Source organism: Thalassophryne amazonica, chromosome 14 (genome assembly GCF_902500255.1).
Source record: "Thalassophryne amazonica chromosome 14, fThaAma1.1, whole genome shotgun sequence".
Classification (NCBI taxonomy): domain Eukaryota; kingdom Metazoa; phylum Chordata; class Actinopteri; order Batrachoidiformes; family Batrachoididae; genus Thalassophryne; species Thalassophryne amazonica.
In genome coordinates, this window is record NC_047116.1 from 98,728,812 (window position 1) to 98,752,766 (window position 23,955).

The 23,955-nt window shown below is 40.7% G+C and overlaps 1 protein-coding gene across 1 annotated transcript in view; it reads left to right on the forward strand.

Annotated features, from left to right (window-relative positions):
* itgb5 (integrin, beta 5) overlaps nt 1–23,955 on the forward strand; it is a 161,623-nt gene that overhangs the window by 118,659 nt on the left and 19,009 nt on the right. The window contains exon 14 of the mRNA XM_034186204.1: nt 13,249–13,368. Within this exon, the coding sequence (XP_034042095.1) occupies nt 13,249–13,368 (120 nt within the window). The remainder of the gene's footprint in view (nt 1–13,248; nt 13,369–23,955) is intronic.

The following is a 23,955-nucleotide window of genomic DNA, read 5'->3' on the forward strand; positions in this document are numbered from 1 at the left end:
GCGTATGTAACCCACATGAATTGTGCGTTAAAAATGAATAAAACTCTAAGTTCCTCTTGTAATGCATTAGTGAATGCAACACTTTAGTCACATGATCCCACGTGCATGCGCCCTTCCGCCCTCATGACGTTCAGCCAATCCCGTTGCTCGTAGCGCCTGATATAGGCGCCTATTCCCCCTCTCCGACAGATGTGTGGGAGAGGTTTCAGGATGGCTGCATCAAGGTTTGTCTCCAATTTAAAATTTTGTTTTTGCATGTTTATTGCACTTGTTCTAAAACCCTGTCTTAAATCCGTATGTTTAGAAGTTAATATCTGCCACCGCTGTCGCTGTGGGAGCGTTTCCTAAACGGAATTGGTGAGTCTGATTGTTGTGTTAGCAATAGCATATGCATGAGTGGTCTCTATCACCAGACTACCTGTTTTGTTTTGAAATGCTAAGTATTTTATTAGCTTTGCTGATCATGTTGCTTGGCAACAGCTATTTTAATGTTTTGTTTTGGATTTCATATCCTGTTCATTCGTTGCACTTTTATACAAAGAGTATTATGAATTGTATTTTTGTATCAATGTTAAATGTGAAAGTATTTCAGAAATGTTGTGTACATAGATGAAAAGAAAGAAAGCTAGCTAGTGTTAATGGAAATATTTATTGGTACTAATATTTGGTCCCATCTGCTTAAAACAGGCCAGGTGATCTCTGTTGGGGTAAAAAACCCTTTGATGGCGAGCTGAGCCCTGAAAAGTGCCTGAGACCCTACACAACCTTAGCTACTGTATGGTAGCAGGCTGATGCAGCCGTTCCTCTCCAACTTCTGTTCATTCTCTCGGTTCCATCAACTGCCTATGCACTTTATGGACAATATCAACCACTCCTGTTGAATTTTATGGACAATTAAACCACATCAGTTGTGGAAAACAAACATTTATTTTTGGAATCTTGAGAGACTGTTCCATTTCCACTCTGGACAAACAAAAGTTGTATTTTCTGTTGAACAGAGCTGTGTGTGTATTTGTGTTTGGAATATTGGTTTTGACTGGAAAATAGTGTTGTTGTTCTTGTGGAAAAAAATCTACCTCATCTGCAGATTGTACATATTGTAAATATTTTTCTATTCACTATTTGCACTTAATAATAAGGCATCCGCCATATAAACTAAACTCTGTCTGTGTATTTGCTGTTCCTATACCTCCCAGAGCCGTATCTTAATCTTCTGATCTAGCCCAACATCTGACAAACTCATATCCCCAAATCTTAAATTTTCTTATAGGTTGCACATAGTAAACACGGCGGCGGCATGTAAACACGGCGGCGATCTTTTTCGAAACTTTTGCCGTTTATTTCCTTTTCTTTCATGAAAATAACGTAACTAAACACAGATGAATGCAATGCCTGGCACTCCAAACGGCAAAACCCCGAAGGTAATGACGGTGGTCCGCAAGTAATAGCTACACTATCACAGCTCCGGAACAATAACAAAGGCAGTAAACAGACGCTCGAATTGAAAATGCTGTACAGTAATTATAGTGTTATAAACAGCAGCAACAAAAATCAAAGCCTCCCTTACCATTCCATATTCTGGAGCCTTTCAAAATCCATCGGAATTGGCACGTCTCTTGCCTCTGCTTCGGCTCTGCCATAAACACCGACCGCATTATTTTCGCTGCCAGAATGCTGCTGGTTTGAATGTTCGTCCGAAAGATACGGCTCCAATCTGTAGGGTCTAATCACTGCTGCGCCATCCTCAGGATCCGAGTCAGAAATAATCCACACTTGAAGAGGAGTCAGAAAAGTTCTTGCTCTCGTCACTGTCCATGCTGAGGTCCATCTGTTCCTGTTGTCAATCGAACAGACAAAGACAGGACTCTACACGTTGTGACGTCACGGCATCACGTGACCACTGATGGAACGCTGCCAGCGCGCTTTCCAAGAAACACACTTTTGAGAAGCTGTACAAACTTTATTTCTCAGTGATAATAATTATAACCACTTTCAACTTACTATACTGTATGTATATTTTGATATTTATATCAGTTTTACCTAATTTTTTAGGTGTCATATCCACTTTAAGGCTAGATAGATACATCTGAGGTCATGTGGGGTCTTAGCTCTATTAGGTAGCATGTGTGTTATCTACTTCATAGTGGTTTGGGCGGATGGGTGCAGTCTCTTAGTTGGGGAGGGACCAGCAGTGGGTTGTTCTTCTGGAAGGGGAATTTAAGGGCTATTGTTACATTTTGCAATGTTTTTTGCTCCTCATTGCTGTTCTGTCCTTTTTCATTCTTTTTCTTTTTTCTCCCAAAGGTAAAGTGGTGTTATTGCTTAAATTTATCTATGTTGTGAAAGTGTCGTGACACGGACCCACAACATGAACGGACAATGGATAAGCCAAAAAGTAACAATTTAATGTTGTGAATCGCACAACGACGTACAGACAATAACAATACAGTGATGGTCAATCATACACCAGGTGACGTGTGGGCAGGCTCGACGATAGAAGACGCCTGGCGAGAGAAAAGCCGGATCTACACAGCTTCCACTGCCAACGGAGCTGAAGAACACCGGAGCCGCCAAGCCCTGCGCCCCAGGTGGCCGCTGTCTTCAGCAGTCAGACCCGGTACTGCTGGCAGAGAACAGAGACAGTCCAGATGAGTGTGAGGTCGCACACTCGGTAATCCCACAGTCTGTATTCAGTAAAGGAGGGAGAACCTCCACCTCCAATCACACACTCGTGCAGCTCCTGAGATAACCACTTATCTGTGTGGGGTGTGAGGCGAAGCCGTTGCAGTCCACACCAAACGCCAACTCCACAGACAGGGTATCCGTCCCAGGAAAATGGCTGCAAAAAGAGATCAGACTAATACTCGAATTTTAAGTCAGCAGAGAAAATTACCTGATTGGTAGTTGATTTCTCGGCGAGGAGGTGGAGTTGCAGTCCAGCCTTTATGGTGATGGTGATGAGATGAATGAGTGACAGCTGGTGCTGAAGATGAGTGACAGCTGTCACTCCCAGTGGCTCCGGTGCCCTCTCGTGCTTGAAGCCTGCACTCCAAGCAGGGCGCCATCTGGTGGTGGTGGGCCAGCAGTACCTCCTCTTCAGCGGCCCACACAACAATCTAGACATTACTCATTCTTCAGTCAGCAATTATGGGTTCCATGGATGACATGAACAGACCATCAACAAAATTTATAAGTTGGAACGTGAGGGGACTCAACTAGGGCTGAAACGAATAGTCGAGTAACTCGAATAATTCGATTACAAAAAATGTTCGAGGCAAATTCTGTGCCTCGAAGCTTCGTTTAACGTTATAGTACATATGCCACACCTGTGTGTGGCGCTGCAACGTCCGCAGGAAAAAAAACAAGACTGGAGCATAACAGCTAATCAAATTAGCAACGATAGCTACTGCTTTCCAACGTGACATACAGTAGTGTTCAGAATAATAGTAGTGCTATGTGACTAAAAAGATTAATCCAGGTTTTGAGTATATTTCTTATTGTTACATGGGAAACAAGGTACCAGTAGATTCAGTAGATTCTCACAAATCCAACAAAACCAAGCATTCATGATATGCACACTCTTAAGGCTATGAAATTGGGATATTAGTAAAAAAAAAGTAGAAAAGGGGGTGTTCACAATAATAGTAGCATCTGCTGTTGATGCTACAAACTCAAAACTATTATGTTCAAACTGCTTTTTTATCATCCTGTGAATCACTAAACTAGTATTTAGTTGTATAACCACAGTTTTTCATGATTTCTTCACATCTGCAAGACATTAATTTCGTTGGTTTGGAACCAAGATTTTGCTGGTTTACTAGTGTGCTTGGGGTCATTGTCTTGTTGAAACACTCATTTCAAGGGCATGTCCTCTTCAGCATAAGGCAACATGACCTCTTCAAGTATTTTGACACATCTAAACTGATCCATGATACCTGGTATGTGATATATAGGCCCAACACCATAGTAGGAGAAACATGCCCATATCATGATGTTTGCACCACCATGCTTCACTGTCTTCACTGTGAACTGTGGGTTGAATTCAGAGTTTGGGGGTCGTCTCACAAACTGTCTGCAGCCCTTGGACCCAAAAAGAACAATTTTACTCTCATCAGTCCACAAAAATATTCCTCCATTTCTCTTTAGGCCAGTTGATGTGTTCTTTGGCAAATTGTAACCTCTTCTGCACATGTCTTTTATTTAACAGAGGGACTTTGCGGGGGATTCTTGCAAATAAATTAGCTTCACACAGGCGTCTTCTAACTGTCACAGCACTTACAGGTAACTCCAGACTGTCTTTGATCATCCTGGAGCTGATCAATGGGTGAGCCTTTGCCATTCTGGTTATTCTTCTATCCATTTTGATGGTTGTCTTCCATTTTCTTCCACACGTCTCTGGTTTTTTTGTCCATTTTAAAGCATTGGAAATCAGATGAACAACCTATAATTTTTTTGCACCTGTGTATAAGTTTTCCCCTCTCCAATCAACTTTTTAATCAAACTACGCTGTTCTTCTGAACAATGTCTTGAACGTCCCATTTTCCTCAGGCTTTCAAAGAGAAAAGCATGTTCAACAGGTGTTGGCTTCATCCTTAAATAGGGGACACCTGATTCACACCTGTTTGTTCCACAAAATTGACGAACTCACTGACTGAATGCCACACTACTATTATTGTGAACACTCCCTTTTCTACTTTTTTTTACTAATAGCCCAATTTCATAGCCTTAAGAGTGTGCATATCATGAATGCTTGGTCTTGTTGGATTTGTGAGAATCTACTGAATCTACTGGTACCTTGTTTCCCATGTAACAATAAGAAATATACTCAAAACCTGGATTAATCTTTTTAGTCACATATCACTACTATTATTCTGAACACTACTGTAGAGTAAAATAAAGCCGTTTAAGAGAAAGATGGTCCACACTGATCATCTGAAATAGACTTACTGTGCATTTAAAGCGAAGCAGTGTGTTTTTCTGTTTTTAAAAAACACATGGTCTGCTGTACGTGGGGAGTGACTGTTGGCCTGGTGGCTGGCTGCTGTCTCTCTGTGCCCAGTGTGAGGGGCTGTCACAGCTCTGTCCTTCAGACTCACATTGAGTGTTTGACTTTTTAATTTTTGCTTTTTTTGGGCAACACACAACACTTCACAAACACGGTAACTTAAATAAAATAATAATTTTAAAAAACTGACTGCGAGGCTGCATGTTCAACCTCCAGCTGAAATGCATCTGCTGAATTGCAGAGAAAGAGGGACAAAAAAAAAAATCACGCAGGGACCCAGTCCATCAACCTTTATAAAAAATAAAAAAAAAACTTAAAAATGGTTAAATTTTACAAGTTGGAGAAACCAAAACAGCCACATCCCATTACCATTTCAGCAAAATGGCAACACTTTGGCGCAGTGACATTGTGCCATTGCTTAGGGAGAGCCCTGGACTATCGATGTTGTTTAAAAATGCAAAAGTACTTTTTGTCCGATTAATCGATAGAATACTCGGTTACTAAAATAATCGATAGCTGCAGCCCTAGACTCAACCATCCAGTTAAATGAAGTAAGGTATTTTCTCATTTGAACAAACTAAAAGGAGAAGTAATATTCTTACAAGAAACACACCCGCGCACAAAGGATGTGACTAAATTAAAGAGGGGTACAGTGTCACAAGTATTCCATTCTGAACTTAAAGCATCGAGGTGCTGCTATTTTGATAGGTAAAAATGTACAATTTATTGAGGATTTATTTCATTCATTTAAAAGAAAAAACAGAAAAGCAAAAGCAAAATTAACAAAACATTACAAACCATTGAATGAAAAGGAGCAGTTTGGAAGAACAAGTCTTATATTAATTTACACACACAAGTTCTAGGAGACAAAAATGGGTACTATATTTTGGTACAGGGTAAGCTTTATACACTAACTAGGACAAACAAGTTGTCCTAGTTAGTGTATATGCTCCTAACTGGGACAATGCAAATTTCTTTAAAGATCTGTTCAGCCGTATACCGGAGATGGGAACACACCAACTGATACTTGGAGGGGAGCTTAACACAGTCCTTAAACCTACACTCGATCGTTCAAGAATTTCAAATTCCACACCTTCCAAATCAGCTCACGTCATAAATACTTTTTGTCAGGCCAGTGGCATAGTAGATCCATGGGGATTTAAAAATCCCTCCTCCAAAATGTTCTCTTTTTTCTCTGCAGTCCACCAAACATATTCAAGAATAGATTTCTTCTTATTAGATCAAAACATGCTTCAATTAGTTAAGTCATGCTGTTATGAAAGCATAGTTATTTCGGATTATTCTCCGGTAGTTTTAGAGCTTTGGCTTCAAAATAGAGTGCAACTTCAATGGAATTGGCGATTTAACTCTTCCTTACTAGCTGATGAACACTTTGTGGAATTCACTGACTCAAATTGATTTCTTTCTTGAAACAAATCAGCTGCCAGGTACCAATATTTTAACACTCTGGGAAACTCTTAAAGTTTTTATCAGGGGTCATATAATTGAATACACAGCTCGTCTCAATAAAAACAGAGCAAAAAAATGAATGAGCTGATTAAATTAATTCAGGACGTTGATCAGCAACACTCTTCTGCACCCACGGCGGACCTTCGTAAAAAGTGAATAGCACTACTAGCTGAATTTGATCTTGTTTTCTCTGAAGAAGCAAGTGAGAAAATTTTAAAATCCAGACTAAATTACTATGAACATGGGGAACGGGCAAGTAGGTTATTTTCTCATCAGCTCCGCCAATATTCAGCGAACAACTATATTACTGAAATACAATCAGCAGAGGGAGCAATGAAATCAGACCCGAAAGATATCAATGACCAATTTAAACTCTTTTACTCATCCTTGTATTCCTCAGATTGCTCTCAAAATACTGATCAAAATTTCTTAGATAATATTACTCTTCCAATAATAACTAACGGAGGTAGGACCTCATTAGAGCGACCAATTTCTGAAGCAGAGATAGGACAGGCAATAAAATCTATGAAAAACAAAAAGGCTCCAGGCCTGGACGGCTACACAATTGAATTTTATAAGGCTTTCATCTCTAAATTGACACCTTTGCTATCCGCAGTCTACAGTGAATCACTTAAACAGAAAAATCTACGTGAATCTATGACGCAGGCCACAATTTCTGTAATTCCTAAAAAAGGGAAGGATCCTACCAAATGTAAGTCATACCATCCGATTAGCCTGCTTACATATGACTATAAAATACAAAAGTCCTGGCTCTGAGACTGGAATCCATAGTGCCAAAAATTGTACATTCAGACCAGACGGTTTATAAAGGGTAGGCAATCGTTCCATAACCTTCGGAGGCTCCTTAACATAATGCACTCGAACCATTCAACCGAAAAATCAGAATTTGTGATTTCACTAGATGCGCACAAGGCATTTGATCAAATTGAATATGGCCAATCTTTTTAATACTTTATGGAAGTTTGGATTTGATCCAGTGTTCCTTTCTTGGATTGAGACTCTGTATGGAGCACCCCAGGCAAGAATAATGTCAGGTCTTACCCCTGCTCGGTCCTCACCCATTATGTTTGTTGTCAGTCTCTTTATTGATTTCTTTTTTTCTGCTTTTTTGACAATCTGGTTATTTTGCTTTTAGTCACAGCTGCTTGTTTTCTGTTCATCACACCATAGCCACATCTTGAGTTCTGTTCTGGTTTAGTTCAGTCTTTGAACCATCATCACTGCTTTTGTCACAGCTTGTTTTCTGTTCACCACACTTCAGTCACATGTTGAGTTCTGTTCTGGTTTAGTTTAGTTTTGATCCACTGTTTTTGATTGCATTTGATTACTTGTGTCACTAAGTTTATTTGTCAGATTTACCACATTTGTCTTCAGTTATATTATTCATGTCAGTTCTAGTTTTAGCTTTTGATTTTCTTGTTCTCCAACCTGATTCTGTTCATGTTTAGTCTCTATGCCGTCTTGGATATTTTAGTATCATTTGTCATGTCCATCTTGTCTCTGCACTCCTTTGTCTCTGTTCTCATATTTTCACATCCAGTTTCATTTGGATCACAGTCACGTCCTCAGATCACTCCACTCTTGTCCATCACCTTCCCAGCTCTGTTGGCCACGCCCAGTTTTGTTTGTCACCTCCTTGTCCACCTGTCACAGCCTTCTCTTGTCTCACAGCCTCTCCCCTCTGTTAGGCCACACCCTCCTCCTGCCTGCACACCACACCTGCTCCATATCACTTCCTAATTAACTCAGTGTATTTAAGCCCTGCATGTTTTCTTTTCCTTTGCTTGCTCGTTGATTTTATGTTCGTCCTGGCTCTCACGTCACAGTTTTTTGCTCTCATGTTTTTCTCGACCTCTCTTGTATTCTGGATCTGGATTTTGTCTTTGCCCTTGTTACATTGTTTGCTGTGGTATCGAACCCTGCCTGTTTTTGACAACGCCTCTGCTTATCACCTGCCTGTACCTCTGCAACGCTGACTGCCATTCTGTGTACCAGACCCTGCCTGATTTATTGATAAAGCCTTTTATCTTATTCCACCACCTGCCTGTGTGTCTGCATTTTGCTCCCTACCACCTGCTGAGCCCTGACTACCTGTGAATCATGACAAATAAGGACTAACAATCTAAATTCCTCTTACTTTCGTCTTCATCGAGGTACAAGACAGGGTTGTCCTCTGTCCCCTCTCCTTTTTGATCTAGCAATTGAACCTCTCGCTACTGCATTACGACTAAACAATGAGGTGCATGGTATAACCTGTGGAGGGTCAATTCATAAAGTGTCGTTATATGCAGACAATCGGCTTTTATTTATATCGGATCCAGAAATTTCAGTCCCTAAATGTTTAGACATTATCTCTGAGTTTGGGAAATCATCTGGTTACAAAATTAATTTTACCAAAAGTGTCGTGTTTCCAATTAATGACTTTGCCTGAAATGGCACTTACACTACACATCCATTTAAAACTACATCAGGTCCTTTGAACTATCTGGGAGTAAATGTTACAAGCAAGTACAAAGATTTGTTTTCAGTGAACTTCAAAACTATTCTATTTCAAATTAAGGAAGATTTGAATTGTTGGCCCACCCTACTGTTGTCCTTAGCTGGACGTATCAACTCAGTAAAAATGGTAATACTGCCCAAATTGCTGTATCTATTCCAAACTATCCCAATTTTTCTACCAAAATCCTACTTTAAGGAACTTGATAATTATATCAGTACATTTATTTGGAATAAATCTATACCTCGGGTATGAAAGACAGTTTTAGAGAGATGTAGGGTAAGTGGAGGACTAGGTCTACCAAATTTTTTTATGCTACTACTGGGCGGCAAACATTTATAAATTTACCTTCTGGTATAATACAGGTATGAATGGGGATGGCCCAAGTTGGTCTTTAATGGAACAAAATTCATGCACACCAACCTCTTTAGCCTCCTTGTTGTTTGCGTCTCTGCCTTTGGCAGTGGCCACATGAACTAATAATCCTATCGTTAGAAGCAGTTTACGTATATGGACTCAGTTTCGCAATCACTTTGGATATAAACAAGCTTTGGTTTCTATGCCGCTGGCTCAAAATTTCCTTTTAAACCATGTTTGATAGATACAGTTTTTCATACATGGGTGGGAAAAAGTATAAAGAATGTTGGGGATTTGTTTATGGATGGTAACTTTGCTTCATTTGAGCAATTGTCTACAAAATTCAACCTACCAAAATCCCATTTTTTTTTAGGTACCTTCAAGCTTGTGATTTTGTCCGTCAGGAGTTCCAATTGTTTCCGGTGAAACCAGATGTCTGTCCACTTGATGAATGTCTCACAATCAAATCAATCAATCAATCTTTTTTTTTTTTTTATATATATATAGCGCCAAATCACAACAAACAGTTGCCCCAAGGCGCTTTATATTGTAAGGCAAGGCCATACAATAATTATGTAAAACCCCAACGGTCAAAACGACCCCCTGTGAGCAAGCACTTGGCTACAGTGGGAAGGAAAAACTCCCTTTTAACAGGAAGAAACCTCCAGCAGAACCAGGCTCAGGGAGGGGCAGTCCTCTGCTGGGACTGGTTGGGGCTGATGGAGAGAACCAGGAAAAAGACATGCTGTGGAGGGGAGCAGAGATCGATCACTAATGATTAAATGCAGAGTGGTGCATACAGAGCAAAAAGAGAAAGAAACAGTGCATCATGGGAACCCCCCAGCAGTCTACGTCTATAGCAGCATAACTAAGGGATGGTTCAGGGTCACCTGATCCAGCCCTAACTATAAGCTTTAGCAAAAAGGAAAGTTTTAAGCCTAATCTTAAAAGTAGAGAGGGTGTCTGTCTCCAAGATTTCTCACAGTATTACTAGAGGTCAGGGTAATGCCATCCAGAGTAAGGATCTGGTTAGACACCATGTTTCTAAAATTTGTGGGGCCAAGTACAATAACTTCAGTTTTATCTGAGTTTAAAAGCAGGAAATTAGAGGTCATCCATGTCTTTATGTCTGTAAGACAATCCTGCAGTTTACCTAATTGGTGTGTGTCCTCTGGCTTCATGGATAGATAAAGCTGGGTATCATCTGCGTAACAATGAAAATTTAAGCAATACCGTCTAATAATACTGCCTAAGGGAAGCATGTATAAAGTGAATAAAATTGGTCCTAGCACAGAACCTTGTGGAACTCCATAATTAACTTTAGTCTGTGAAGAAGATTCCCCATTTACATGAACAAATTGTAATCTATTAGACAAATATGATTCAAACCAGCGCAGTGCCTTTAATACCTATGGCATGCTCTAATCTCTGTAATAAAATTTTATGGTCAACAGTATCAAAAGCAGCACTGAGGTCTAACAGAACAAGCACAGAGATGAGTCCACTGTCCGAGGCCATAAGAAGATCATTTGTAACCTTCACTAATGCTGTTTCTGTACTATGATGAATTCTAAAACCTGACTGAAACTCTTCAAATAGACCATTCCTCTGCAGATGATCAGTTAGCTGTTTTACAACTACCCTTTCAAGAATTTTTGAGAGAAAAGGAAGGTTGGAGATTGGCCTACAATCAAATCCCACCATTCGGGTGGCGTATCACGGATATATGCTATTATTTCAGTAATAAACGCTCCTTCACTGTCTCCTCTTAAAAGGCAGTGGGAAGAAGATTTAGATACAACCTTAACAGAAGATATTTGGCAGAGAAGTATATACAGAATATATACCTCTTCTATCTGTGTCAGACATAGACTAATTCAATTTAAAGTATTCAACCGTATGCTTCTGTCCTGGAGCAGATTAGCTAAAATGTATCCTCATGTAAATCCCAACTGTATCCGTTGTCATCAGGCGCTTGCTACTCTAGCACATATGTTTTGGGCATGCCCAAGTTTATGCACATTTTGGTCAGATATTTTCAACTCACTTTGTAATATCTGTAGAAGGGTAATTGACCCAGATCCTGTAATTGCCATATTTGGAGTAACACACACAGATCTTGCTGTGTCAAAGGGCCAATCACAGTTAGTTTCATTTTCTACCTTATTAGCTCGTCGTTTAATCCTTACAAACTGGAAGTCTCCCTCACCTCCTAAACACTCACGTTGGGTGAGTGATGTAATGTCTTTCCTTCAGCTGGAAAAGATCAGAACAACAGTTCAAAATTCAACAGAAAAATTCCAAACTACATGGCAACCTTTTCTAGATTATTATGAAAATGTCTTTGATGCAAACTCTTTAAATTATTAAATTATCTCTATTCACCATTATCTGAAAACATGTTCACCGCTGACCTCCTAATTTTCTTTTTTCTTTTTTTCAGTATCTTAAAGTACTTCTATTATATGTTCAACGCAATATTTGTTACTCGTATTTACATGTTCCACATGGGTGGAGATAAGGTTATGATGGTAATGAGCAGAGTAACTTTATACAAAAATGTATTTTATTTTTGATATACACTCCTTTGTAGAAGTGTAAATGTGCGTTGATTTGTTCATTTTGCATATTTTTAAAATAATAAAAACATTTTGAAATACAAACAGGCTTTGCAGCCATGTTTTCAACAACAGAGAACTTCAGTACGAGACAGAAATCCTCGTGTACAAAGCTGTTATTATACTAACCCTGCTGTCACAGATTTGAGACCTGGACCACCTACTGCCGCCACCTGAAGACCCTTGAGCGATTCCACCAATGCTGCCCGAGGAGTATACTCCACATTAGGTGGGAAGACTACCATACAACTATCTCAAGCAATCAAGCCATCATCATCAAGCCAAGCTCCAGAGCATCATCTATCATCGTCAAGAATCAACGGCCAATGACCAATCACAAGGATGGATGACAGCCGACTTCCCAAGCAGATCTTCTACTCCCAGCTGATTGAAGGAAAATGATCTAGAGGAGGGTAGAAGAAATGGTACAAGGGCCTCCTGAAGCACAACATAAATACCTGCTCCATCAATTGGAGGAACAAGCGAGGGACCGAACCAGCTGGTGAGCAATGATCCACATGGTAGTGGAAGTCTTTGAAAACGTGGCTGACCAACACAGAGGAGAAAATGAGAAAGATGAAGGAGAGAGCGCAAGGTCCTCACTGGCAGAAGCTTCCCATAGCAACTATGTCCAGTGTCAAAAATGATGCTCAACAAGAGTAAGCCTGTTCAGTCATCTCCATGCCCACCGTCCCATCCAGATACCAATCAAGAGACGATCTTCCTCACAGCTGAGGGTTTCCCACATTGATGACTTCTGAGAGGGGGGCTTTGGGTGTCTACCTTTGAAACGCCATCTGAAATTACAAGTCTCCTCACTTACAGTAAGATATTACAGGTCAACTTTACTTAAATGTTTTGAAGTCAAAATATCAACTCTGGGGTGATCGTGTTTTTGCCGCAGCTGAACCCAGACTGTGGAACAAGCTACCTCTTGATTTATGCACCGTTTCTGACCCAACACTTTTTAAATCAAAACTCAAGACTTATTTATTTAAACTGGCTTTTAACACCTGGTGGCGCTGTGACATATTTGGATTCATGTGCCTCTTTAACTCTATTGTATGTTTTATTCTTGTTCTTTGATTTTACTGTCAAACACTTTGGACACTGTAAATGAGCTGTATAAATAAATGTTGATTGATTGTTTTGTCTTTCGACTTGCTACAGGGACTGTGTGGCTGTGATGCACCATTTTAGCTCAAACATCTGCAACGCCTTTCCGTGGAGCAGAATCTGTGCTGGCTAAAGGATGGTCCATGTGTTTGTGTGTCTTGTAGAACACGAGGGTCCTGGTGCTGTGCTCTGTTTGTATAAGACCCACAGTGACTGTGTCATGAAGTTCACGTATTCTGAACACGCCAGTGGACAGTCCATCCTGACAGCCCTGAAGGAACCAGGTTGGTGGGTCCAGCTCTGAGCACATCTCAGTGGGATTTGTGACTGGCATGGGGGTTGAAGTGTGAGGACAGCAGAGTGTTGGAAATGTGTGCTGTAGTTAGAGACCAGAACAAGTCTGAAAAGGCAGCAGACTGGTTGTCCAACCTTGTGCTTTGTGCAGGCTGAAGTGTGTGTGTGTGCGTGTGCGTGTGTTTGGGGGTTATGTTCTTTGCACAGGTGTGTGGGGGCTCAAACTTCATTTGTTCTGTCTTTCTCTTGACATCACCTCAAGGTGAAAATCGAGTCTGAACTCATTCTGTTGGTATCCATGTCTGCGGCCAATTTTCATCAAAAATTTCAGCTCCTGTCGACAGGCCTGAGGTTTTAACTGGTGTTGAAGGAAGTAAAAGCTGCCCCCTTAAAGTGTGTTTATGCTGAAGTATTTAAATTATGTGCAGATTAAAGTCTTTCTATAATATATGATGCTGCATTAGAAAAGAGCAGCAGTGGTTAGGGCCCCTTCACACATAACATGAAGTTGGCGAATGAGGCCGAAACGAGCCGTAAAAGGCAGAAAAAAAAAAAAATTAGCAAACGTCAAAAATTTCCAGCCGCTGTCTGGAGGGACAGACAGTCAGACAGCCATGTCCCGATGCTGTACTCTTCCACGGCAACAGTTTTGTGCACGCTCACCAACACAGTGTGACCACATGAGAGGTGTGATACTACATTTTCAATTTATTTTCATTTATATAGCGCCAAATCACAACAAGGTTGCCTCAAGGCGCTTCACACAAGTAAGGTTGAACCTTACCAATTAAATGTTGTACAAATGTACATAAATCATTTATTTATTTAGGGGAGGTGATGGTCTAGTGGTTAGAGTGTTGGGTTTGAGCCTAGAGGATCCTCTGCTCAGATCCCAGCCTGACTGGAAAATCACTAAGGACACTTGGCCAAGGTCCTTAATCCCCTAGTTACTTCCGGTGTGTAGTGAGTGCCTTGTATGGCAGCACCCTGACATCGGGGTGAATGTGAGGCATTAGTGTGTAAAGCGCTTTGAGCGTCTGATGCAGATGGAAAAGCTCTATATAAATGCAGTCCATTTAAGTCAATGAAAATGTAAGGACCAAATAATGAGAGTGCACAGAACATTACAAGAACAATGAATGTACTGTTTAAATGTAAGACGATCATATTACTGGTAATGATATTTAATTGATGCCTGATGACTTGACAGTCTGTGTTGGAAATGACAAAACAAATGGATTTCGTTTTGTCTGTTAAAATATTTAATTCCTGTTATAAAGACCGGACAGTCCAAGAATTATTGTCCTTCTGTTCCTTCATGTTTATGAACCATGGCCATGGACATAAACAGTTAATGAACTGACATGAATGAATTTATGCACTCACATCATGAACACATTGGGTGTTTCTGTGTAGGCTCTCAGTTGTCCAGGTGGTTTCCATAGTAGAGAAGCTTGAATCTTCGACTGGACTGGGTTGCTTGATGCGAGGACGTTTCGCTTCAAATCGCAGAAGCTTCCTCAGCTAAAATTCTTGCTCTGGTGGTCTGACTTCTGTCTTGACTCTTGTAGAGAAGAATAATCAAGAAGTCACAAAAGATGGAGTTTTAAACCTAACCCGACCCCTCCTACCGAGAGGCAGACTGCTATAGGCTAGTGACTAAACAATAGCCCTAATTAGCACCTATTGTGCTCTAGTTAGCACCCTCCTAATGACAGGGCAGCTGTCCCTCCTAATGATGGGACAGACCCTCTCCTGATGGCTCCCTTGACGACTCTGCTGATGACATGAATGACTCATTACCATAAACAAGACTGAAACTGCTTTGACCTGAGTACCCCATTGTAAACAGGGGATAAAGCGTGTCTCAGACCCCCTCCCCAGTTAAGGCTGGGTTTCAAATGTTTCACAAAGAATACCTCCTTGACCCCTCTCAAACCATTTCTTCTCTCTGGCTAATATTTTAACTTCCTTGTGCTCAAACGCAGAGGGAAGGGCTAAAGAACAACAACTTGTCCGGAAAGCCCTCACAGTATGTGGGTACCCATGATGGTCCCTGGACAAAGTGCAGAAGTCCCAGAGAACAAAGAGACCAGATAGACAGGAGACGGAGACAAGAAGAAGAGGAGTGTCTCTCCCTTATTTAGCAGGAGTGGGGGAAAAACTACAGAGGATCTTCAGACAACACAAAATCCCAGTTTACTTTAAACCGGTTAACACCTTGAGACAGAAATTAGTTCACCCTAAGGACAGGATCCCTAGTTACAAACAGAGCAATGTAGTGTATTCTATCAGATGTCAGGAAAACTGTAACGAACACTACATAGGTGAGACTAAGCAACCTTTACACAAAAGGCTATACCAGCACCGCAGAGAGGGTGCCAGTGGACCTCAGTCTGCAGTTCATCTCCACCTTAAAGACACTAACCACACGCCCACAAGCCCAGCTCTCCACAATTTCTCTTATACTCACTCGACTGGTAAGCACTGAAAGCCGAGATAGGCATGTCCCAACTTGTCCCCTGGCACTCCGAAACGGAGGTGTTCCTTTGTCTTGCTCCATCAGCGAATCCGTCATGACGCGTGAAGCCTCTGCGCGGCTTTCCATGACAAAATCTCTTGTTAAAAGTGAAATCTGCCGGAAAATGGCTGATGTCCAGCTCTTGGGATAACCAGAGAAATTGCACACGACAGTCCCGGCTCCACACAGCCATCCGTTTAGAAATGATGTGGTGGTTTCTGCCTCTTGATGGCGGCTCGGAGCGCAGCGCGCCGTGCGCCATTGTGGGCCGTCCTTAAAGCTGTAGTAACACTCCTTATTCTCTGTGAAGCCCGTAAAATTTTCACCGAAAGCCAGATAAATTGTTCGAATGGTTTCCAGCTGCTTGTCTCTAAGAGTTTCTGAAAAAATTCTGATGGAAAAAAAAGCCCAAATCATTCTGCCATTTCCTCGCAATGAAACAACGACGAGAGGGGTGGACCAGTGCTCACTCAAAGCCTGCCCACAGGCGAATGACGCAACCGACAAGCATGAAAAAACTCACGCATGCGCACGAAGGTTCAAGCTTGACTGACGTAAAAACATATTAATCAAATCCATATATTTTTTGCATAAAATAAAAAGGTTGGATTCTTTTCTCACAGACCTCATATATATATATATATATATATATATATATATATATATATATATATATATATATATATATATATATATATAGTAGTGTTCAGAATAATAGTAGTGCCGGACCCGGCACCACAAGGGGGCGTTTGGGGTGTTGCCCCCTCATGTCATCAATCTTCCCCCTCGGATGTGAGAGTTATCAAAAATAAAAATAAAAAATAAAGAAAAAGAAATACTGGAAAATATAGCGCCTCGCAGTTTCGCGGATTTTTTTAGTCCAATTTTGCATGCGTTTTTTTTTTTTTTAATGAGCATTGTGCTCTGCGTCCTCATCAAGCAGGCCGGTGTTCTGTCGAGATGACGGGACACCTGTTGTGGCACCGCGAAGGGAGAATACTCGCATTGAGTTCTGCGTGTCTGTTTATAAGAATCTTCTCGCCCAGAAGAAAAAAGAGTGCCAACAACTACCCATTACTATGTTCTTCACTCGGAAAAAGACACCTGCAGCGAGGTGTGATTCAGTGGAAAAAGGCGCGACAGTGGCGCGGTGCCAGGACGAAGAGGCGCGATCAGAGGAACTGTGAAATACTGGTCAGTCACTATTAATAATTTCTTATGTGTCCAACCTCATATGTTGATCTTTAAAATTAAATTCGTTAGTTCTAAAAGCCATCATAATTATTTATAGGAAAACGTTCTATTTTTATTTCTCAAACAAATGTTTGGGCCTGAAAACAGGTTGGTCTTATTTTTCTACTAAGGTTTGAACTTTGAGTGTTTACACACAAGAGAAAAGTGAGTAAATGTTAATGCCTGATTGAGAAAAGTGTATAAAGTGTGTAGTGAGGGGTTTTACAGCCTTTAAATGTCTATAATAATTGTAAAAAATAATGCGGACTACTTTGCGGATTTCGCCTATTGCGGGCTATTTTTAGAACGTAACTCCCGCGATAAACGAGGGACCACTGTATATCTACATGAAAGGTTTATCTTTGACCCGTTGTGTGACTGTCGTGCCCAATTGCGCTGTGTTTGCGCTTGTGATGGAGGGCTGTATGTGGGGTTAATCTACTGTCTCGTGTCGTTTCTCAGATCAGTTGTTGGTTTGGTTTTGTGGTATGCAGGAGATCACTTGACCGAGGGTCTATACGTTCAAATCATAATTAAAAAAATACTGTCATCACTCTACTGTTGTGAAAGTGTAGTGACACGGACCCACAACAGGGGGCGTAAATGAACAGACAATGAAAGAGTCGAATATGAACACTTTACTGTTGTGAATGAGCACAACCACAACACAGAGGAATGTGAAATTTTGCAGACAGTCAATCACAAGGGTGACGTGTGGGCAGGCTCGAGGATAGAAGACGTCTGTCCTGAGATGAACCAAAACCACACGATTTCCTCCGCCACCGAACCCGGAGAATACTGGAGCCGCCAAGTCCCGAGTCCCCAGGTGGCCACCGTCTTCGAAGGTCGAATCTGGTACTGCTGGCAGGGAGCAGAGACAATAAGATATGGGTGTGTGCACACCCAGTAACAACAACGGTGGGAATTCCACCTCCACCTCTAACACACACTCGTGCAGCTCCTGTCTAACCACTTATCTGGTAGAGGTGTGAAGCGAAGCCGTCGCTGATCACACCAAACGCCAGTCTCTCAGATAAGGAACACCACAGGAAAGCGGCTGCAAAAAGAGTTCAGACTGACACACAGTTTACTTTAAGGCTGAGAATATTACCTGAACGGTTCGACGATATCTCGGCAGTGAGGTGGAGATGACGTCCGGGTTTTATGGAGTGAGATGATGAAGCATGGATGGGTGACAGCTGTCAAGAGATGAGTGACAGCTGTCACCCCCGGCTGTGTCCGTGGCGGCAGCGCCCTCTCGTGCCTGAAGCCCGCGCTTCAGGCAGGGCGCCCTCTGGTGGTGGGCCAGCAGTACCTCTTCTTCTGGCGGCCCACACAACATCTACTCAGTCAGTCTTACAACGGTGTAGCCTAAATACACAAGCTTTCCAGGAGCGCACCCAATTCATTACGCACGCTCAGAGGCACGTACCCTCCGGTGCGCACTTTTTTTGGGGTGGGCGACCCCGCCCCCTGTGATAAACTCATCGCCCCCTTAATATTTTTTTCTGGCGCCGGGCCTGAGTAGTGCTATGTGACTAAAAAGATGAATCCAGGTTTTGAGTATATTTCTTATTGTTACATGGGAAACAAGGTACCAGTAGATTCAGTAGATTCTCACAAATCCAACAAGACCAAGCATTCATGATATGCACACTCTTAAGGCTATGAAATTGGGATATTAGTAAAAAAAAAAAGTAGAAAAGGGGGTGTTCACAATAATAGTAGCATCTGCTGTTGACGCTACAAACTCAAAACTATTATGTTCAAACTGCTTTTTTATCAATCCTGTGAATCACTAAACTAGTATTTAGTTGTATAACCACAGTTTTTCATGATTTCTTCACATCTGCGAGGCATTAATTTTGTTGGTTTGGAACCAAGATTTTGCTCCTTTACTAGTGTGCTTGGGGTCATTGTCTTGTTGAAACACCCATTTCAAGGGCCTGTCCTCTTCAGCATAAGGCAACATGACCTCTTCAAGTATTTTGACATATCCAAACTGATCCATGATACCTGGTATGTGATATATAGGCCCAACACCACAGTAGGAGAAACATGCCCATGTCATGATGCTTGCACCACCATGCTTCACTGTCTTCACTGTGAACTGTGGCTTGAATTCAGAGTTTGGGGGTCATCTCACAAACTGTCTGCGGCCCTTGGACCCAAAAAGAACAATTTTACTCTCATCAGTCCACAAAATATTCCTCCATTTCTCTTTAGGCCAGTTGATGTGTTCTTTGGCAAATTGTAACCTCTTCTGCACGTCTTTTATTTAACAGAGGGACTTTGCGGGGGATTCTTGCAAATAAATTAGCTTCACACAGGAGTCTTCTAACTGTCACAGCACTTACAGGTAACTCCAGACTGTCTTTGATCATCCTGGAGCTGATCAATGGGTGAGCCTTTGCCATTCTGGTTATTCTTCTATCCATTTTGATAGTTGTTTTCTTCCACACGTCTGTTTTTTTTTTTTTTTTGTCCATTTTAAAGCATTGGAGATCATTGTAGATGAACAGCCTATACTTTTTTGCACCTGCGTATAAGTTTTCCCCTCTCCAATCAACTTTTTAATCAAACTACGCTGTTCTTCTGAACAATGTCTTGAACGTCCCATTTTCCTCAGGCTTTCAAAGAGAAAAGCATGTTCAACAGGTGCTGGCTTCATCCTTAAATAGGGGACACCTGATTCACACCTGTTTGTTCCACAAAATTGACTGAATGCCACACTACTATTATTGTGAACACCCCCTTTTCTACTTTTTTTTACTAACAGCCCAATTTCATAGCCTTAAAGTAGACCTGCATTGAAATAAATGTGGTCAGATTTCAGAAAGAAATAGCTGATATGTATTTATAAGACCCTTGTGAATGCAGTAAAGTAAATCTGTAAGCCCAAATTTGTAATTCAGCTGAGAAATCTTCGTTTAAAAATGACAAATTTGCAGCGAAAATTTAGCCCTCTGTGAAAACAGTTTGTACAGCCGTATCATTTCCATGACGTCAGGGACAAGACAACGTGTTCCCGCCTTCATTCCGATCCCGCATTGAAATTGATTTTATCTGTTAGTAATGTTACTTATACACGTCCTGGTTTCAACATCCAAAAGTAAGCTGCAATGAATGTGAGATACAGATCTGTGTGCTCAGATCAGCAACGACATCGACAGCGGGTGCCGTTCTTCCTCTCCCGCTCTCTGCCTCCGCTGCGCTTATTAAGTCTGCGGGGTCGTTAACAAGCTCGTTAACCGCCGACGCGGGCCACTCACACCGCCCGTGTCTGCTTTGCAGCCGGTGTTGTGCCAGATTCAGTGCACAACACCGGCATCACCTCTCTGTCTACTGAACGGAGCTGCAGCACACTTGGCACAAGTCCTGAGATTACGCTTGCTGTTTTAATGTGAAGCGGCCGGTACATCTGTTGCTGCAAGGACAGACTTCTTGCGGCAAAATCCACAGCACCGCACGTCTTGGCAATCGGAGCCCCAGTGCTCCATGGACGCTGAGAGAGGTTTATATATTTTAAATGACTGGGATTCTTTGTGGGTCTTGCCTCCATATCCCGCGATGGTACCGGAGGCGAAAGACAGTAGATTTTCATTGCGACACCACTCAATCAAACGGGCGTATGAAAAAGTCCCCCAAAATAATTTTCAAGCACAAATAAAAGTAATGTGTACTCACCAAATATGCCGCAAGACAATATGAAGTTTTAAAAAAGTAGATCCTTCCATATAAGACAAGAAAAAGGTGCAGATGCAAACTGACGTAAATCCACAAATTACAATTGGCGCAGTGCATGCTGGGAGAGGGTCTTGTCCGTGACGTCTCGGCAGCGTCCATGATGAGAGGGACAGTTTGCGGAGGGCTAAATGTTAGCTGTAAATTTGTCATTTTCAAACGAAGATTTCTCCGTTGAATGACAGATCTGGGCTTGCAGATTTACTTTACTACATTCAGAAGGATCTCATGTGTAAATGTAAGTCATTTTTTGGTCCACAGATCTGACTGCATTTTTCACAGGATTGCTAAAAAAGCAGTTTGAACATAATAGTTTTGAGTTTGTAGCGTCAACAGCAGATGCTACTATTATTGTGAACACCCCGTTTTCTACGTTTTTTTTACTAATAGCCCAATTTCATAGCCTTAAGAGTGTGCATATCATGAATGCTTGGTCTTGTTGGATTTGTGAGAATCTACTGAATCTACTGGTACCTTGTTTCCCATGTAACAATAAGAAATATACTCAAAACCTGGATTAATCTTTTTAGTCACATAACGCTACTATTATTCTGAACACTACTGTGTTATTATTATTGAATTTATTAGGCACCAATGCAAAAAACAAACACACTCATTTTCAGATCACAAAATCACTACAAAAAATAAAAATAAAATAAAACAAAAGTTACAGGAAAGAACAAGAAAACAATAAACATGGTGCCCGAAAGGTATAGGCAGAAGCAACGCTTATCAATGCCTACACCCACTCATATAGTCAAATCAACCCAGGCTAGATGCCAGTTCATACACGTTCATTTCCAACAAAGTCTGAACAGTAGTAGCTCATAACTACCGCTGAGGGAAGTGAGTATTTCATAACAGCTCCTATTTCATTCTAGTTACCCCAGTACATTCAATAGTAAGAATTTAGATGAAGCACATTCATCATACAACACAACTCAACTTTTCCATCAGGTACACATCCGTCGAACACCATTTCTTTGTATAAATATTTAAACTGATTGATATTTGGACATCGTTGGAGTTCCTCATGTAGCTTATTCCATTTTTTTGTGCCACAAATAGAAACACAGACGCATTTCCTGGTCATCCTTGCGCCCGCAATTTTAAAATGATACAAACCCCTTAAATTATATATTCCTTCTCTTTGCATAAAATATTCTTGAATTCTGAGAGGTACTTGCTTATTTTTTTACTTTATACATCAACTGAACAGTCTTAAATGAAATCATGTCATGGAGTTTTAAAATCTTTGATTGAATAAACAGTGGATTGGTGTGATCTCGATAACCTGCATTATGAATTATTCTTAATGCTCTTTTTTGAAGGTTGAATAATGGTTGCAGTGTAGTTTTGTAGTTATCGCCCCATCCTTCAGTACCATACACTAAGTCAAGTAAGGTGCAATCAATGTGCAGTACAGAGTATGTAGTGCTTTACCATCAAGAATGTGCTTTGCTCTGCTTAATATTGCCGTACGTTTTGATACTTTCTTTCGAATATGTTGAATATGTGCTTTCCAATTGATCACCGACATCGATGATCACATCTAACAACTTGTTCTCTTTGACAGGTTCTATATTTATCCCCTGTATGTTTAACTGTATTTGTTCATCTTGTTTATGGTTTCCAAATAACATTATTTTAGTTTTAGACCAATTTAGTGACAGTTTGTTCATATCGAACCATCTCTTCAACTTTATCATTTCTGATCCCAAATCAACTAATAATTGTTGCAAATTATCTCCTGAACAAAATAAGTTTGTATCATCTGCAAAGAGGACTGCTTTAAACAGATCCGAGGCTTTACATAAGTCATATATATACAATATGAATAACTTTGGTGCCAACACAGAACCCTGAGGAACCCCACAAACGATGTCCAGATATGAAGAACAGCAGTCCCCAAGTTTAACAAACTGTTTCCGGTTTTGTAAATAGCTTTTAATCCAATTCAAAGCCACTCCTCTGATCCCATAAAGCTCCATCTTTTGAAATAATATGTTGTAATTGATTGTGTCAAAAGCCTTTTTTAAGTCAACAAATAATCCTATTACTATTTTCCTTTGGTCCACATGTTTATTAATCTCTTCTATTGCATCTAACAATGCCAGTGTTGTGGACCTTTTTGCTCTAAACCCATAATGACTATCATTAAGCAAGTTGTGTTGTTCAATAAATTTATCCAATCTGTTATTGTAAGGTTTTCCAATAGACACAGGCCTATAGTTAGTAAAAAGATGCTTGTCACCAGATTTGAATAAAGGTATCACTTTTGCTACTTTCATACCATTTGGGACAATTCCAGTTTGAAATGATTTATTAAATATATATGTTAATGGTTTAGCAATTTCTTTATATATATATACGTATTGTGAATTTCTCCACTGTGAGATCAATAAAGTCCTATCCTATACACACACTCACACACACATATCCATCCAAAATACATCCATAATGGGGAGGAGTAATAATAACAGTTTTGAAGAAAAATCAAAATAAATATATATATTTTTTTACTTGCCACTAAAAGGGCTTGTAGCAATTTTTTTATCACTTCTCAAAAAGTCCACCTTGCACAGAAAAAGATTTTCAAAGTTAAATTCTATGTTGCTACCAAATACCGAAATCAGACATTTATGAATTTCTTTCCAGTAAGAGTATAATTTAGGGCAAGCCCAAAATATATGATAGTGGTCAGCTTTATCCAAGCCACACTGTCTCCAACATGTTACGGTATTATTAGTGTATTTACCCCCTTGAGTAGGGATCTTAAAGAATCTAATAACATTTTTCCAGCAATGTTCTCACCAAGATAAGGAAGAAGTTGAAGACGACTGAAATGTCCAAATCACCTCCCAGTGTTCCTCAGAGATACTAATAGCTGCCTCTTTTTCCCATTTCTGTTTTATATACAGTGATTTACATTTATCCTTTGTAAAGAGAGCTTTATATATTGTAGAGTCTAATAGCCTTTCTTTTCACAAAGAAAAGAGAACTCTCCCTGGGGCTCCCGCCAGCTTCTCCGGGATCGGTTGCGTTGCCCCACTGGACGCGTCGCGGCGCCCCTCTCCGC